Raw genomic sequence first — 16,747 nt, forward strand, 5'->3', positions numbered from 1 at the left:
ACACTTGGAAGAAAAGAAAGGCGCTGATGGAGCCTGTTTCTAAGGCAGGCCCCCATCTATGACACCACGTGGGTGAGATCCGTGTCCAACCTTCTTCAATAGCCAGTGGACAGATCTGTGGGCAACCATAGCAGGAAAGTGAAAGAAGAAAACCTAGAAAGGAGAAAGCCACAGAAGAGGAGCCCTCAATCACGCATCGAAGTGCCCAAGGCTTCTATCTGAACCACACGGGCAAAGAGCAGGCTCCACACGGCCTGGCTGATGGGAAAAGGACAGACGAGGCTCCTGCTGCTGCCTGACAGGACACAAGAGTACAGAGGCCCTACAGCACAGCACTTCACGACGTCCAGGATACAATTCAAAATTACTAGACATACTAATAAATAGGAAAACGTCACCCAGACTGAAAAGAGTCCTCAAGACCAACCTCAAAAGGATTAGCTGCTGAAGTGCCAACAAGAATTCTGAAGGCAGTTCTCAGAACTGCGATGAAGGATACCAAATATGTATGTAATAAATAAGAAGAAAATCTCAGTAGAAAAACAACTGTTTTTCTGTTTTTTTAAACAGCAAACCAAAGAACTGTTTTTTTAAAAAGCAAACAAAAATTCTAGAACTAAAAACAGAACATCTCATATACATAGGTTGCTGGGTAGTCAGAATACTAGAGGTGACAAAAGTCACATAAGCCTGAGGACAGGTCTGAAAGGACCAAATCTGATTGCAAAAGGACCAAATCTGATTGCAAAAGGAGGAGACTACAGAATAGAAAATGTACTTGAGGACATGACCTAAAATGTCCCAAATTTAGTAAAAGTCAAAACTTCACAAATTCAAGACGCTGGAGCAAAGTACAAAGACAAACCACATAGAGGCACGACACAGTCCAACTGCTACAAAACAAAGAAAAGTCTTTAAAGTACTGAAAGAAAAAAACTACCAACCCCAGAAACCAATAGATCCAGCAAACAGACTCTTTAAGATGAAGGAAAACCGGGGCACCTGGCCAGCTCGGTCAGCGGAGTGTGCAATTCTTGACCCTGGGGTTGTGAGTTCAGGCCCATGTTAGGTGTAGAGATTCCTTTAAAAAAATAAAATAAAATCTTAAAAAAAACCAGAACTCTTCAAGAATGAAGGAAGGGGCAACTGGGTGGCTCAGTCGGTTGAGCGTCCAACTCTGGCTCAGGTCATGATCTCGTGGTTTGTGGGTTCGAGCCCCACATCAGGCTCTCTGCTGTCACCACAGAGCCTGCTTGGGATCCTATGTCTCCCTCTCTCTGCCCTTTGCCTGCTTGCGCCCTCCCCCAAATAAATAAATATTAAAAAAAAATTTTCTTTTTCAAATTTTATACTTCCAGATAAATGAAAATGGAGAGTAATCACTGCTAGCAGACCTCCACTAACTGTGAGAAACCTTAAAACAAACGCATCAGGCCAAAGGGAGCCCTTCCTTCCATACTCGGACAGGAAGAAGGAGCACTCAAGATGGTAAATATTGAGAAAACGTAAAGGACAACTCAAATCTCTTCAAACAGCTAAGAAGGTGTATCGGAAAAAGTAGAACAATGTTTTATGGGGGCACATAGAGGCAAGAGCTATGAAAATGTCATAAAAAACGAGGAAGGGCAGAAAAATGGGCCTTTACGGCTGCAAGGTTCTTGAAGTTTATATGAACTGATACAATATCATCTCTGAATGGACCTTGAAAAATTATGAATGTACATTGTAATCCCTAGATACACCACTCAAAATTAATGCAAAGAGGAAACTAAAAAAGCCAACAGATAAGCTCAACTAGGATTCTAAGAATTTGGGTTAGTATTCTAACCGAAAAGAAGGCAGGCAAGCAAAGCAGGTGGTGGCATGACAAAGCTAAATCCAACTCTGCCAACACTACATGACACAGAAACGAGCCCCATGCCAGTGAAAAGGCAGACACCTTTAAAATAGATAAAAGCAAGACCCAACTGTAAGCTGTCTATAACGGACTCTATTTATAAAGATGCGGTCGTGCTGGAAGAAAATGGATGGAAAAAAACATATGGAAACAATAAACAGAAATGTGGAGTGACTCTATTCACATCTGATGAAGCAGACTTACAACAAAGAATATTCTGAGAGAAAAAGGGACGTTTCATCACGGTAAGAGGATCAATTCATCAGGAAGACAGGACAACACAAATGCATACATTTCTACTAACGGAGCTCAAGATATATAAAGCAAAAACTGACAGAATTAAAGGGAGAAAGATAAATCCATAATCAGAGACTTTAACATCCTCTCTCAGGGGCACATGGGTGGCTCAACTGGTTAAGCAGCCGATTCTTGATTTCCACTCATGGTTCGTGGGTTTGAGTCCCACCTCAGGCTCTGCACTGAAAGTGCAGGGCCTGCTTGGGATTCTTTCTTTCCCTTTCTCGCTCTCTCAAAATAAACAAACATTAAAAAAAAACAAAAACAAAAACAAAAAAAACCTCTCTCAGCAATTTACAGAAATAAAGATATAGAAGATTTGAACAGTATTCTGGCTCAAAAGCCTGGCTCTAATGAACACATTGAGAACGTTGCCCAGCACTTACAGAACAGACTCGATTTCCAAGTGCATGCGGCGCGGTCATTGTGACAGATTATCTGCTCCTTTAAAAACAAGTCCCAATACACTGAAAAGAACTGAAGTGTTGCAGAATATGTTCGCTGAACATAATGGAATTTAATTATAAATCAGTAATAAGTTATCTAAGAAAACTCCAGGTACTTGAAAGTTAAGCAACATACTTTTAAGTAACCCATGAATCAAAGAAATAATCAAAAGGGTTTGAAGATACTTCAAATAGAGCTAAAGCCATGTTTAGAGGGAAATTTATAGGTTCAAGTGCTTAAGTCTGAAAAAGATCTAAGTTTCCACCTTAAGACACTAGAAAAGTAAGACGGAATCACCCCCAACTAGGCAGAGGGCAGGAGACAATGCAGGACAGAAATGGAGAAAATACAGGGAGCCTATCTTTGGAAGGACAACCAATACCATCACACTGGTGGCTGCCAGAGGGGAGGTGAGTGGGGAGAAATGGGTGAAATACAGGGGAGCGAGAACACACTTACCATGATGAGCCCTGAGCAATGTGTAGAGTGCTAAGTAATTATATTGTGTGCTCGAAACTGGTACCACTGTATGTTAATTACACTTCAACAAAACAACACAAGAATTCACACGAATTAAAAAAAAAGGAGAATGGACATACTTTTATCTGACTAAAATCAAGTTAACAGAAGGCTTACCTAGAGTCAAAAGCAGTATTATTTACTCCTTTAGTTATGACCATTTCTTTAGTTGCACGTAAAACAGGTGAGCCTAGCAGGGTGTAAGTTTGAGAACTGAGAATATAAGGAAAATATTAGGAAGAGACCAGAAATACTATGCCTTTTGTTACGAATAACAAGTGTCGCAGGTAACCTAAACTTGGCAAAATAATGTACCACCGAACTCTTAACGCTGGCCGTGTTCAGCACTCTATCCCACAAGAGTGCTACTTGGCGTCAAGTGGCTCGGATGACCAGTCCGGACACGCAGGCGCGGGAACGCACGGTACGTATACACGTGGATAAACGTGCACGTTCAGACTAGGAAACCCCTGTGGAAAGGCACTTAAGATACAAGGTGGCTTAGACGGAGGTAACAGAGTCAACTGTGTTAACATCAACTCAAAAAGGTGGCTGCCAGCTACTCAGGCAGTGACCTGAGTCCCTGCGACCCTTGAAAACAGGATGCCGCAGCAACTTCAATCTAAAGGCTTCTTAATGGTAAAGGCATATCCAAGCCTGTCTTTGATTTCATTTTCAGAGTGTCTGTGGCCATTACTACAAGCAATCTCATTGAATAATTACTGACGAGAGGGGAGAGTCCAAAGCACACATGCAACCGTCTTCTACAACTCGGAGCTTACTGATGACAACAGGTACCTGTATGTCCAGCCAGTTCACGGCTCACACGTACATTCCCTTCACGAGTTTTCAGATTGTAAATGGAGCAAATGTTATCCAGGCCACCGCAGGCCACGTAGTTCCCAGAAGGCGCGTATGCACAGGTCATGACCCACGAGGAGCGCAGAGGGATGGCATGCACCTACACGACAGAACACAGAGATGCAGACACACTCAAGTTCAACAACGCCAACTGTGGACTCCAGGGCTCTATTTCTAGTCTTCAACTCTCATCGCACGGAAGGTGACAGAGCAAAACAATAGCCAAAAGTATTTTGAAAGTAATTTATATGCGTGGCCAGTCAGTAAAGTACTAATTTAACTAGCAATCCAGCCCTGCACACCAATTTAATCTGCAGCCTTAATAAAGTCACAATCTACGGTTAGATGTGCACATGAGTAACAGCCTTAGAGCCTCCTGACTCAAAGTCGATGTTAAAGAAAACATTTCACTGGCGTGTCAAAATGGCTATAAATTGATTTGCAAAATGTTTCCGGTGAAGTAACCGAACTACACATTGTATTTAATCCTGCCACAGACCTCCCTGTGCTTCAGATAAATTTGTTAAAAATACTGTAATCGTCTGTGCACGCTTAGGACTCTCCAGTAAAATACGACTGAGTCTGGTCTTTTCATACGCTTGGACCCAGTGACAGTACTTTCTCATCCAGCACAACCTTGGATTAAGTTTTTAAAATAATTTCATTTCTTATACTTCAAAGTATACTGCCTTTCAGGTTATCGCTCATAAAAACTAACAACCAAATGAAAAGCTGAATTTCTACATTTTTAAATAAAACACGAAATTTCCCAGACGAGGCTAAATCTGGAATCCAGGTCTCTCAGAACCATTCAGGAGGCATTTAACCTCCCACCTGCCCTGTAAGGAGATAATAATCTGTGCAGACGAGACTACTAACGTGTGCTAGCCATGTGATCTGCCTTCACGCTAAAAACAGAAAGCACCACGGCCCCCCTCCCTATCCTGTTAGAGGTTTTACACAAGTGAACCAGAGTTCAAAAGGCCGCCTCCCCCGGGGTCAGCTTCTCAGGGAGGGGACCCCACACAGCCCTTACCTTATTTGTGGTGTAGCTGTCCCAGATGATCAGTTTGCCATCCTGTGAGGCGCTGACTAGAAGCCTAGAGGGAGAGGACAAGAGCAAACTGATGGGCACCACAGACATCATCACGCAAAGGCAACAGTACAAACTAAATCTGTGACTCAACACACACTTCAGTGTCACATTTGCTTGGGACAAAGCATACTGATGTATGAGAAAACACAAAAGGTCCGATTGTTAACTCAACTTTGAAAGCATGGAAGAAGATACTCCCACAGATAACAGTACAGATTCAAGAGCACTCGCTTTCAAATGCAAACTAGATCACTCAAGTCCCTCTCTGCTGAGATATGACAGGCTGAGTTCTACCTGCTTAGGTTTGGTTTCTGTTCATCAGATTTGAGACACACAAATCTTCCCTTTTCTTTTTTAAAGTTCATTTATTTTGAGAGAGAGACAGACAGTGAGCAGGGAGGGACGGAGAGAGGAGGGAGGGAGAGAGAGGGGGAGACAGAAAGAGAGAGAGAGAGAATCCCAATGCGGCCCGAACTCACGAACCATGAGATCGTGACCTGAGCCGAAACCAAGAGTGGACGCTTAACCGACTGAGCCATCCAGGAGCCCTGAGACATACAGATCGTTCAAAAACCAAAGATGGCAGAAAATACTTAATACACAAATATACTTCCATTTAGACACGTAGAAAGCTTAGATATAAAAGAATAATATAAGCTTTTAGCTATTCCAAATTTATGAGACAAACAAATCATGGAGATTTCCTCGGCTGAGCTAAATCTAGTCTCCAGGTCTCCTGGAAACATTAAGGAGGCACTTAACCTCCCACCTGCTTTTAAAAGAGATGACTAACTATAGCGGAACCGTGCCTCGTCCAGCAGAAGAGACTAGTAACTGTCATGAATTTTCTTCAAGACTATTTTCTTGCTTTGGATAACTGCTAAGTTTGGGATCTTGTGCTGAAAGGTGCACTGTCTATATCTGCAGCATTAAGCCAGGATACTGCAGAAGGAAAGCATGAGTAATTCTGGGAACCACAGCTATTCGTAAGATACCCTAAGAACTCTGTCCTACAAAATGTGCTGTTTTCAAGGAATGGCAAGGAAGCTCTAGAGATATGCTGCAGTATGGTATGTGATGACAGATTTTTTTTCTTTCCTGTTTTTTAAGTAGGGCATCCCGGCACTGCCCCCAGGGGTGAGCTCAGGTGCTGCGCAGGCGCCCAGGGTTTCCCACCTCCCCCAAGGACACATGTGCAGGGCCAGTCTTCCGCGGGCCCCTCCTATCGGAGGAGAGGACAGTGGCAGGGCCAGACCTCAAGGAGAAGGACCGCATCTCTGGACTCCCCATGGACCCAACAGCCCCAACTGAGGCTGACAGGTGACCCCCAAGGGTCTTTAAATCTCTGCCGGGACACACTAGGTATGTGAAAACGGGAGGATGGCTTAGGTGTGGAGGGGGCCACATGGCCACCACCCCAACAGATTTTTAATTTGAAAGATTCTAATCAAACACGGGTTAAGCATATTTGGCTTAATGAACTGAACAAAACCTGGAGGTAAAATTTACTCAAGACACTCTCACAACTGTGACACTGTGACACTTTCCATCAAACTCTAGGTTCTGAAGCACAAACTTCCTTCACAAGAAGTCAACAATGAGTCTGGCAAGGAACACAAACATTTTCAGTGGTGCGCTGCCAAACGTATCACAGAACCAAACCAAGTGCACGTCCAGTCCTATCAGTTTTCAGATGCAGTTTCTTAAAGCAAAGTCCTGCACCTGGTTCAGTGACAAACACGTGAGGCACTTAAAGCTATTTCCTTCCAGGTAACGAATAGCGCTCACCGTGTGGCTCAATCTCTGGCTTTGAACGGACCACCCAGGCCAAGGCAAAGGAGCGCGTCCTCTGGGAGGGTCACCTCTAGAAAGCTCTCCTGGTCAGACAGCTTAATATTTGCTGACTCGCCCAGGGGTTAGAGAAACGTTAAGCTGTCCGATGATCCTCTAGAAGGTGAGTAAAGACACCTCTTAATCCGAGACAGGACAACCGCCGGAGAACTGGGGTGATTCTGCCCCTGAGCTGTCAGCTGTGCACAAGTCGGTTCCCATGAGGCACTGTCCACCCAGAACGCACAGGCGAGAGCCGGCGAGGAAGTGAGAGCTCCGGGAAGCCGAAAACAGAGGTCACACAGAGGCCCACATCCTAACGCGTCCGGCCCTTCATTTCCTTGGAGGAGGGAGGGCTCTCAAGCCTGGCTGGGCTAGTTGTGTCTCGCTCTCAATTACAACAAGACTCCAGCAGATTTTAGCAGGGGGAGAAAAAGTTTGACGTTAACTTATGTAACTGAAAGAGACTCGCCAATGTAGAAAGTAGACTTTAGCCACAAACGAATACGTGTGTTGATAAACACAAAGGTAGACAGAATATACACTGACACAGGCAGACACACAAACCTCTTATCGTGGGGTCTCCTGTGGTTCTGAAAAACAAACTGCCACTCAGTGCAACATTTGAGAGCATCTACAAATTACACAAACGTGGTAAGATAACTGGTATTCATGAATTAGAGCCCTGAGTTATGGAAAAATCTTGTGCAATAACCTTTATTTATTATGAAGGAGGCAGGAAATATAAAGACAATGTAGGCAAGATGCACATCCAAAATTTTAAAAACTACTTTGGACTTTAAAAAGGCAAAACTTCACCTACCCAGAAAACACGGCTATCTAGAACAAGTAATCTCTGAAAGGCTCTGAAGAGCATAGATCCTCCTTAATATCATGTTTTGTTTTCGGGGCGCCTGGGTGGCTCAGTCGGTTAAGCATCTGACTTCGGCTCGGGTCACGATCTCGTGGTCTCTGAGTTCGAGCCCCGCGTCGGGCTCTGTGCTGACAACTCAGAGCCTGGAGCTGCTTCAGATTCTGTGTCTCCCTCTCTCTCTGCCCCTCCCCCACTTGCACCCTGTCTCTGTCTCTCAAAAATGAATAAACGTTAAAAAAAATTTTTTTTTAAATATCATGTTTTGTTTTCTACCGTCTGTGATTCCAAAATAAGGCCCCCATAGAAGGGCACTGCGGACAGAGCCGTGCAGTTTCACGAGCAGTCATAAAACAAGTACGTGTGTCCACCACGCCCTCCACGAAACAGAACAAGACTTGCACAGCAGCCTCCCACAGGGTCTCCCACGTCACCCTTCTTTAAGGGGTGCCCAGGACCCTGAATTCGGTGCTGCTCATCCATGCCTTTGCTTTTCTTCCTGCTGACTCTGAGGCTTTCAAAACACCATCTGTGCTCTGAACCTGACGGCACATGCCTTGCACACAACTATCAGGAAGCTAGATGGTCTGGTGTCCGCCTGCCCTCCTGCCTCACCCTCAGCCCCAATCCTCATTTCCACTGCTCTGGCCACACAGCTGCCTGCAGGTCAACTTCCCCTGGTCACCCTGACGTAGGAGGAACACGTCCTCTCTACCACTCCCCACACTAGAGCCTGACTGCTGCAGGAGAGCAACTGCTTAGGGAACTTGGCTACTGGGCACCAAGTACCAGGTTCCTGAGTACCGGGCTCCAGCTGCCGGATCCCTGAGTACTGGGCTCTGAGTACCAGGCTTCAAGTACTGGATTCCTGAGTACCAGGTTCCAAGCACAACCCGGCTGCAGGACTGTCTATCAAACGTCCTGTCTAATCAGGACACTGATGTTGCTACAGATGGAGGAGAAGCCCTGGAGGTAATATACCATTTGGTTACTGTCTACTTTTGATAACAAATTCCAAGGTAGATTGATTAGCAAGGGTATTTTTCTTTCTCCTTTCTTATTCTCTCTGATTACTGCCATCATTAAAATGATTGAAGTTAGCTCTCATTTGCATCTGAAATTGTACAGAACATTGTATAGAACAAACTAAAGATAGATTCTTTTGTTCTGTAGCTGTTTACACTCTGAAGCAGACAATTTCATGAACAAAGAGAAAATCAAGCAATTCCTCTCTGACAAACACACAAAAAAATGCTACTCAAAGAAACGCATTTGAAGACTCATGCATTAGGTATCTGAAACAGTATGCTATAGTCACAAAGCACTTTATTTATTTGGGTGGAATAAGTAGAAGAGACAAACTTTCTAGCAGCCTCTAAAAGAAAAAGAAAAGAGGGCGGAATAGGTTTCACCTAAGTGATGCTGCAGGTTAAGGGAAGTGGGTGTAGAGAATGACGGGGGAGAAGGACCCAGAACACGATGGAGATGAACCACTGAGAGGAAGAAGTCGTCTGAATAAGGGCAGAATTTAAAGCTAACACAGTGAGTCCTGTGCAGGCAGTTTTCTCGCTGGGACGGTGGATAAAAGGAAGGTGGGCAGACGGGCCAGAGGAACGGACAACGGCAGTAGCTAAGTCGTGCGTCGCCACGTCTGCTGGGGCTCCGAGAAAACCAACAGCAAACCCACGCGTGGCACTCGGGATGCTGGGGTCACTGCTGTAAGGTTCCACACACTTAATCTTCCCTACAACGTAGGGTAGGTTTACGATCCCTGAGCCCGGACACTGAAACCTAAGAGGGTATGGGCCAAGGAGTCGTGAGGCACGGCTGGAAAGACCGGCGCCACGAGAGGTTGTATAACCTCCGCAAGTCACACAGGCACCGCACAGTGGAGCCGGGAGAGCAAGGGGGTGCGGCGAGGTCAGAATCGGAGCTCATGTCAACACGACGAGGGGCGTGATGAAATGTGAGTGGAAATACGGACAGGGAATGTGCACTGTGATGCTATACCTGGCCTGCCCAGATAGCTAACAACCTCATGGTTTCTTTACAAATGACAGCAAATGACTTTAGGTTTATCTTCCTTCAGAAAAACAGAACAATCCTTGAGAGTACCAAGCACTATGTTCTGCTCATGCCCCCACACACCTGGAATCCGTGCCCCAATGCATGGCATAGATTTTGGCCAAGTGCCCCCTCAGCGTTCTCCTGGTGCGCATCTGGATTCTTCCCACCGGGTCGATGTTGTTTGTGATCTTAAAAATAAAAGTTACCGCAAATTAAAAGTCTGTGATGGAATGACCTCCCCTGGGGCCTCCTCTCCTCCTCTCCCACCCTGCTTGGCAGCCCCAGCTGCCTCGGGCTGGCTGTGCCGTTCACCCAAGGCGCTGTGCCCACCCATCTCCCGCCGGTCACCCGGCTGGCTCTCCCTGTGACTCCTCCTGCTTACCGTGGTACCTACCTGCCTTTCGTGGTCTGTGGGAAGTCCACTGCTCTACCTGCTTTTCAGGAGCTCCGCCCCCCCCAGAGCGCACACGCGGCGCCCGTCCACAGGTGCGCGGCCCGCCCGAGTCTCCCCCACTTCCTCCAACTGCTTGTCCGGGCGCAGCTCCTCCCGCCCTCCTTCCACATTAGTCTCAGCCTCCATCACAACCGAACACAGGCCCGCGGCTCACACACTGTCCGCAGCGACCAGGCCGTGCACCGATGAGGACTACGCTGCTGCTTGCGGCACAGAGCCAGACGTGAACGCCCGCGGGTTCACCGTGACACGTAAAAACGGACAGTAACGCTTCGGAGCCGACAGACAGACTGAGTATTACTGCAATAATGGGGCCCTTTTAAAAAAGATTCTATTTTTAAGTAATCTCTGCTTAAATATCTAACGTGGGGCTCACGCTCACGACTCCGAGACTAAGAGCTGTGTGCTCTACCGACTGAGCTGGCCAGGCACCCCAACTGTGGGCTTCAAAAATGCACAGTCCCAAGTATATCTGAGAATTCAAATTTAGGAATTCTATGAAGGGCAGTTTTTTCTAACTTACTGTTTAACTCCAATTACAGCACGTCCCCAAAGGCACTGGGACAACGTAGCACACTTAGCCATCCTCAGTACAAGTACGGACATAATTTTCGTTCACGTTTGTTTAATTCTTTGGACTTTTCATGAGGTGCAATTCACCGTTTTAAAGTGAACAAGCCCGCAGTGTTCAGCACGTTCACACCGCTGTGCTAGCACCGCGCTGTCTCGAGTCCCAGGACGCCCTCGCCCCCCGAGGAAACACCACAGTCCCCCCGGCCCGCCCGAACTCCCGGCAGCCCCCAACCTGCACCACCTCCGGGGGTCTGCCTGTTCTGGGCAGCCCCGCACCGTGTGCCCTTGCGTGTACGTCCGGGCTTTCACAGGGCATCCTGTTTGAGGTTCATCCCTGCCACTAAATACACCCCTAGTGCCTTCCTGGTCACGGCTCAGTAATATTCTGCTGTGTGAAGGGACTGCACTGCGCTGACGCGGTCATCCGTTCACAGAAACCGTGGCTGTCTCCACCTTCTGGAAACCGTGAACAGGGCAGCTGAGAACACACACGTGCTATACCTGTCTGAGCACCAGGTTTTGATTCCTTCGGGTGTGTATCTAGGAGCAGACCCGCTGGCTCGTAATTGGTGTGCAACTTTCTGGGGATCTGCTAAACTGGACTTTTAGAAAGCCAAGTTCTGAGGCAAACTGTGTTGAGAAGAGCTTCAAACTATCTTAAGACTGTCATATTTTGCAATTCTGACCTCCGTAATAGTAATTACCTAAGGCTTGTGAGACATTAACCCTTCATGTAAAAAACCTCTACTCCCTGTGCCTTCTGAGTGCAATGCTTCCAGCAGTGTTTATACCCTCGCTGTGTGAGAGGAGAGGGCCAGAGTGCAGCTCGCCCTCGAGGCAACAAATGCAGGTGCCGCCGGGCACCAGCCTCAATGCCAGGCAGGCGACGCTGTGTAAATGGGTCCTTACCTGAGAGAGAGTTGCATCTGCACACGCTTTTCTAGCATCCTAGGAAAAAGAATGACAAAGGGGGAGTCAGTAATGCGTCACACACATTCAATCCCAGGTCCTCGCGCCAAAGCTTCGGAGCGCCTCCACGGACTGCCAGGAGCAAAAGCGAAAAGCAAGAGGATGACGCCCTCTCCCCATTCCTCTGCTCCAACACAGTCCAGGGCCGCTGGCAGTCCTGCTTCCCATGCTCCAGGTTATACCCGCTTCGTTCGAGGCCGGCGGCTCACCTCCTAGCCAGCACCGCACCCCTGCGACCCCGGAATCGCCCTTGCGGCTCCCCCTCCTGCCGGCCAGGGCGCCTACGCTTGTCCACAGACCTGCTTGTGCACCTTGCTCTGTCCTTCTAACAGCCCGGGAGCTGTGAGGCTCAGAGAAACAAGTCCAAAAAGCACTGGATATCTAGCCCAAAGAACTTTCCCTCCAGATCATGTTATCTTGAGATTCTGTTTTCTTTTTTTTAATGTTTATCCATTTTTGAGAGAGAGAGAGTGCGAGCGAGCACGAGCAGGGAAGGGGCAGAGACAGAGGGGAGACACAGAATCTGAAACAGGCTCCAGGCTCCGAGCTGTCAGCACAGAGCCCAATGCGGAGCTTGACCCCACAAGCCGTGAGATCATGACCTGAGCTGAAGTCGGACGCTTAACCGACTGAGCCACCCAGGTGTCCCTGGGTTTGTTTTCAAGCCAAACAATACCTAATGCTAAACTCTACGAAAAAGAGCAAAGGATCTGGAATCAAGACAATGAAATTCAACTAAGACTTTCCGGCTCTTGCATCTGTTATCTATAAAATGACCTTGGGAATGAACAGGGATATGCTAAGGCTAATGAAGATGTTTTTGTTGTTCCTCAGTGACCAAAATTACTAGGAAATATAGAAAATTATGAAGGAAAATGAGACAACAGCTTTTTTTTAAAAGGGTCAAAATTTGAGTGTAGGAGTAATTTCGAAGGAAATCATGAGAAATCTCTAGTAAGAAAAATGTTTCCATTACGTAGCCATCTGATTAGCTGCCTTCAAAATGACAGCTGGCCACATGACAGCATTTACACACGTGCACAGGCTCCGGTGGGACCCCAGGATGCCATTCTCTAGGGCAGACTGCCTCACCGCGGGGTAATCTTTATTTGACGAAGCTGGGAGGAATCAACTGAGAACATGGAAACAGAGTCAGAAAGACTGTTGTTATAAATGTACCAAAGTTCTAGATTTCAAATTCAGGTTTAATTATCCAATAGAAGTCATTCTGCTTGATTAATTCTACTTAATGGATTAAATAATTAAAACACCAAAAAATTACGCCATGAAGTATTTCTATGCCAGCGCCTCGATCTGGGGTAAGGGACGAGCAGAGGGAAGGTCCAGAGTAGCAAGTCTTTCATTGGTGGATTCTACCTACCAAGTACAAGTTTAACATTTATTTCCCAATACCATTCTTATCGATGTTATACATGGCTTTAAGTTTTAAAAAAGAATAATGAGAATTTTTTACGTGGGGAAAAATAAACCACGGGACTTAAGCAACTTCACTTTGGATAGTGTACGGAGATCGAACTGTATTTCATACCATACCACACAATAGACCATGGGAATACCATTGGTAAACGGAGGGAAGAGCCATTTTATTTTACTTGTTACTTTTCAAAAATGTTTTTATTTATTTTTGAGAGAGAGAGAGACAGACAGACAGGCAGGGTACTAGCGGGGGAGGCCAGAGAGAGAGGGAGACACAGGCTCCAGGCTCTGAGCTGTCAGCACTGGGACCGATGTGGGGCTCGAACTCACAAACCGTGAGCTCATGACCTAAGCCCAAGTAGGGCGCTTAACTGACTGAGCCACCCAGGCACCCCAGGAAAAGCCACTTTAAAAAACTAAACAGAAACTCCAATTCGGGCTTCATCTGAGCCAACAAGTGCTGGACGTCGCCGAAGGCAGCATTTCTCAGAACGAGCATCTTTGACTTCCTATGCCACAGGAAGAAGTCTTCCAACGGAGGCAGTCTCTGTGACTGCTTCTTAAACACAGACAGCCCGCCCATCCTGCAGATTAACTTCCAGTTTAACGGCCTGGTGAGAATGTGCGTGACGGCTCCGCTACTTAGTGCGACGGCTTCCATGTCGGCCTCGGAGAGAAACGGCCCTGAAGGTGGCAGGTCATCCCTTGTCCCCTCAAACCACGGCACCTCCAAACCAGCAAGCACACAGGGAGGCCTCCTCCTGCTTGGGACCCGGAGAAGGCGCCTACTATGCTCAGTCGGACCTGGGACTCTGTCGTGCACTGAGCCTTCGCACTAGTGACGGCTGGCACGGTCGCCTTGTCAATGGTCTGCCTGTACTTGACGGGTTTCTCCTGGATCCATTGATTAGCTCATGTACTTTCAGACATGCCACGGTTTGATCAGCATCCCTTTGCGGGCCCGTTTCCTCACCATGTAAAGTAGGATGAGATGGTCCTTGGGCTCCTTCAGCTCAAACACAAATCTGAGAAAGCAAACCTTCTTAGAGTCACCGACCATTGCTTGTTCGACTCCCTACGCCCTGCATTCTTTAACACGTATGTATTCCTTGGGCAGTCAGAAAGAAAAGACTTTTTTCTTTTTGAAAGAAAGCCTTCTCTTCCTGTTTGGTGTAATGGACTCGGGACAGTCTTTGCTGCCCGTTCCTGGGCTGTACAAAGAAACCGCACAGATGTGGCTCCTGGGACTGGCCCAGGGCAGATGGGTGTACAAAAGGCTGTGGTTCAGGTGCTCTCCTCGGGGTGGTCCAGTTCGTACATGAGACACAGCAAGACAAAGTGAGGCCTGTACGACACACTGAATTCTCGAGGCCCAGTCCAAAGAAAGGAATATAAAATAATAAAAATACTGTTTTTAATTTATTTTTATTTTTTAAACATTTTATTTATTTTTTTAAGTTTATTTATTTGAGAGAGCACAAGTGTGTGTGAGCCAGAGGAGGGTCAGAGAGAGGGAAAGAGAATCCTAAGCAGGTTCCACACTGTCAACGTTAAGCCCAATGTAAAGCTCGAACTCACAAACCATGAGATCATGACCTGAGCCAAAGTCAGACACTTAATTGACTGAGCTACCCAGGCGCCCATAAAGATTTTATTTTTAAGTATTCTCTACACCTACCATGGTGCTTGAAATTACAACCTTGACATCAAGAGTTGCGTGCTCTACGGACTGAGCCAGCCAGGCATCCCAAATATCTATTTTTTAAAAATATTTATCAATTGGGGCACCTGGGTGGCTCGTCAGTTGGGCGTCAGACTTTGGCTTGGGTCACAATCTCCTGGTTCATGGGTTCGAGCCCCACGTCGGGCTCTGTACTGACAGCTCAGAGCCTGGAGCCTGCTTCGGATTCTTTGTCTTCCTCTCTCTGCCCCTCCCCCACTTATACTTTGTCTCTCTGTCTCTCTCTCTCTCTCAAAAATGAATAAACGTTTAAAAAAAAAATTTTTTTTTAAAATGTGCTCTCTCACTCTCAAAAATAAATAAAACATTAATAGGTATACACACACACACACATATACATATGTATACCTATTAATTGTAGATCAGGATCTTGTGGTCCGTGAGTTTGAGCCCTGCATCGGGCTCTGTGCTGACAGCTCGGAGCCTGGAGCCTGCTTTGATTCTGTGTCTCCCTCTCTCTCTGCCCCTCCCCCACTTATACTCCGTCTCCTTCTCTCTCTCTCAAAAATGAATAAACGTTAAAAAAAAATTTTTTTAAATCTATTAACTGTATGCTGAAATGACAATATTTTAGATATACTCGTTTAGACAAAGTCTGTTAAAAAACTGATTCCACCTGGGGGCATGTGGGTGGGTCAGTTGGTTGAGCATCTGATTCTTGATTTTGGCTTGGGTCATGATCCTAGGGCTGTGGGATTGAGTCCCGCATCGGGCTCTGTGCTGTGTGCAGCTTGCTTAAGATTCTCAATCTCTCTCTCTCTTTCTCTCTCCCTCTGCCCCTCCCCTGCTCACACATGTACTCTCTTCCTGTCTCTTTTTTTTTTTTTTTTTTTTTATTTATTTTTGGGACAGAGAGAGACAGAGCATGAACGGGGGAGGGGCAGAGAGAGAGGGAGACACAGAATCGGAAACAGGCTCCAGGCTCCGAGCCAACAGCCCAGAGCCTGACGCGGGGCTCGAACTCACGGACCGCGAGATCGTGACCTGGCTGAAGTCGGACGCTTAACCGACTGCGCCACCCAGGCGCCCCTCTTCCTGTCTCTTAAAAAAAAATTTTTTTTTTAAATAAAAAAAAAATTGATTCCACCTGTTTCTTTTTTTAAAAATTTATTTGAGAGTAACAGTGAGAGAAAGAGAGAGGGAGGCAGAGAGGGATAAAGAGAATCCCAAGCAGGCTCCATGCCACCAGTGCAGTGCAAGCCCAACATGGGGCTTGACCCCACGAACCCTGAGATCACGACCTGGGCCAAGATCGAGAGTAGGATGCTTAACTGACTGAGCCACCCGGGCGCCCCTCCGCCTGTTTCTTCTAACACTTTCATTTTTTAATTTTATTTTTAAGTAATCTCCATGCCCAATGAGGGTCCTGAACTCAGGACCCCAAGATCAAGAGTCTCACGCTCCACCAACTAAGCCAGCCAGGAGCCCCTCTTTTCACACTTTCAAACCCCATGTGTGGCTCCCACACTCACGCTGTCCCCCGGGGGGCTGCCTGAGGCTCACGACATAACCGGCTCCACAAGACTGGAAGAGACGCAACATGAGCTCTCAGGCTATTTGTTTTGCCTGAAACCAGAGGTCTCTCTCCTGCAACACGCAAACTTTCTGCATCTGCTGTGAACAGGTCTGAATCCACTACGAACAACATCTTCTACTTAAACAATTTATAGCTGTTAGAAACACAAAGT

At 46.7% G+C, this 16,747-nt stretch overlaps 1 protein-coding gene across 2 annotated transcripts in view; it reads right to left on the minus strand.

Annotated features, from left to right (window-relative positions):
- GNB1 (G protein subunit beta 1) overlaps positions 1-16,747 on the minus strand; it is an 87,210-nt gene that overhangs the window by 12,980 nt on the left and 57,483 nt on the right. For both annotated transcript variants that reach the window (XM_042950603.1, XM_042950602.1), the window contains 4 exons: positions 11,822-11,860; positions 9,967-10,073; positions 5,058-5,121; positions 3,959-4,121 (listed from right to left, as the gene is read on the minus strand). In XM_042950603.1, the coding sequence (XP_042806537.1) occupies positions 3,959-4,121; positions 5,058-5,121; positions 9,967-10,073; positions 11,822-11,860 (373 nt within the window). The remainder of the gene's footprint in view (positions 1-3,958; positions 4,122-5,057; positions 5,122-9,966; positions 10,074-11,821; positions 11,861-16,747) is intronic.

This window comes from Panthera leo, chromosome C1 (assembly GCF_018350215.1).
Source record: "Panthera leo isolate Ple1 chromosome C1, P.leo_Ple1_pat1.1, whole genome shotgun sequence".
NCBI lineage: Eukaryota > Metazoa > Chordata > Mammalia > Carnivora > Felidae > Panthera > Panthera leo.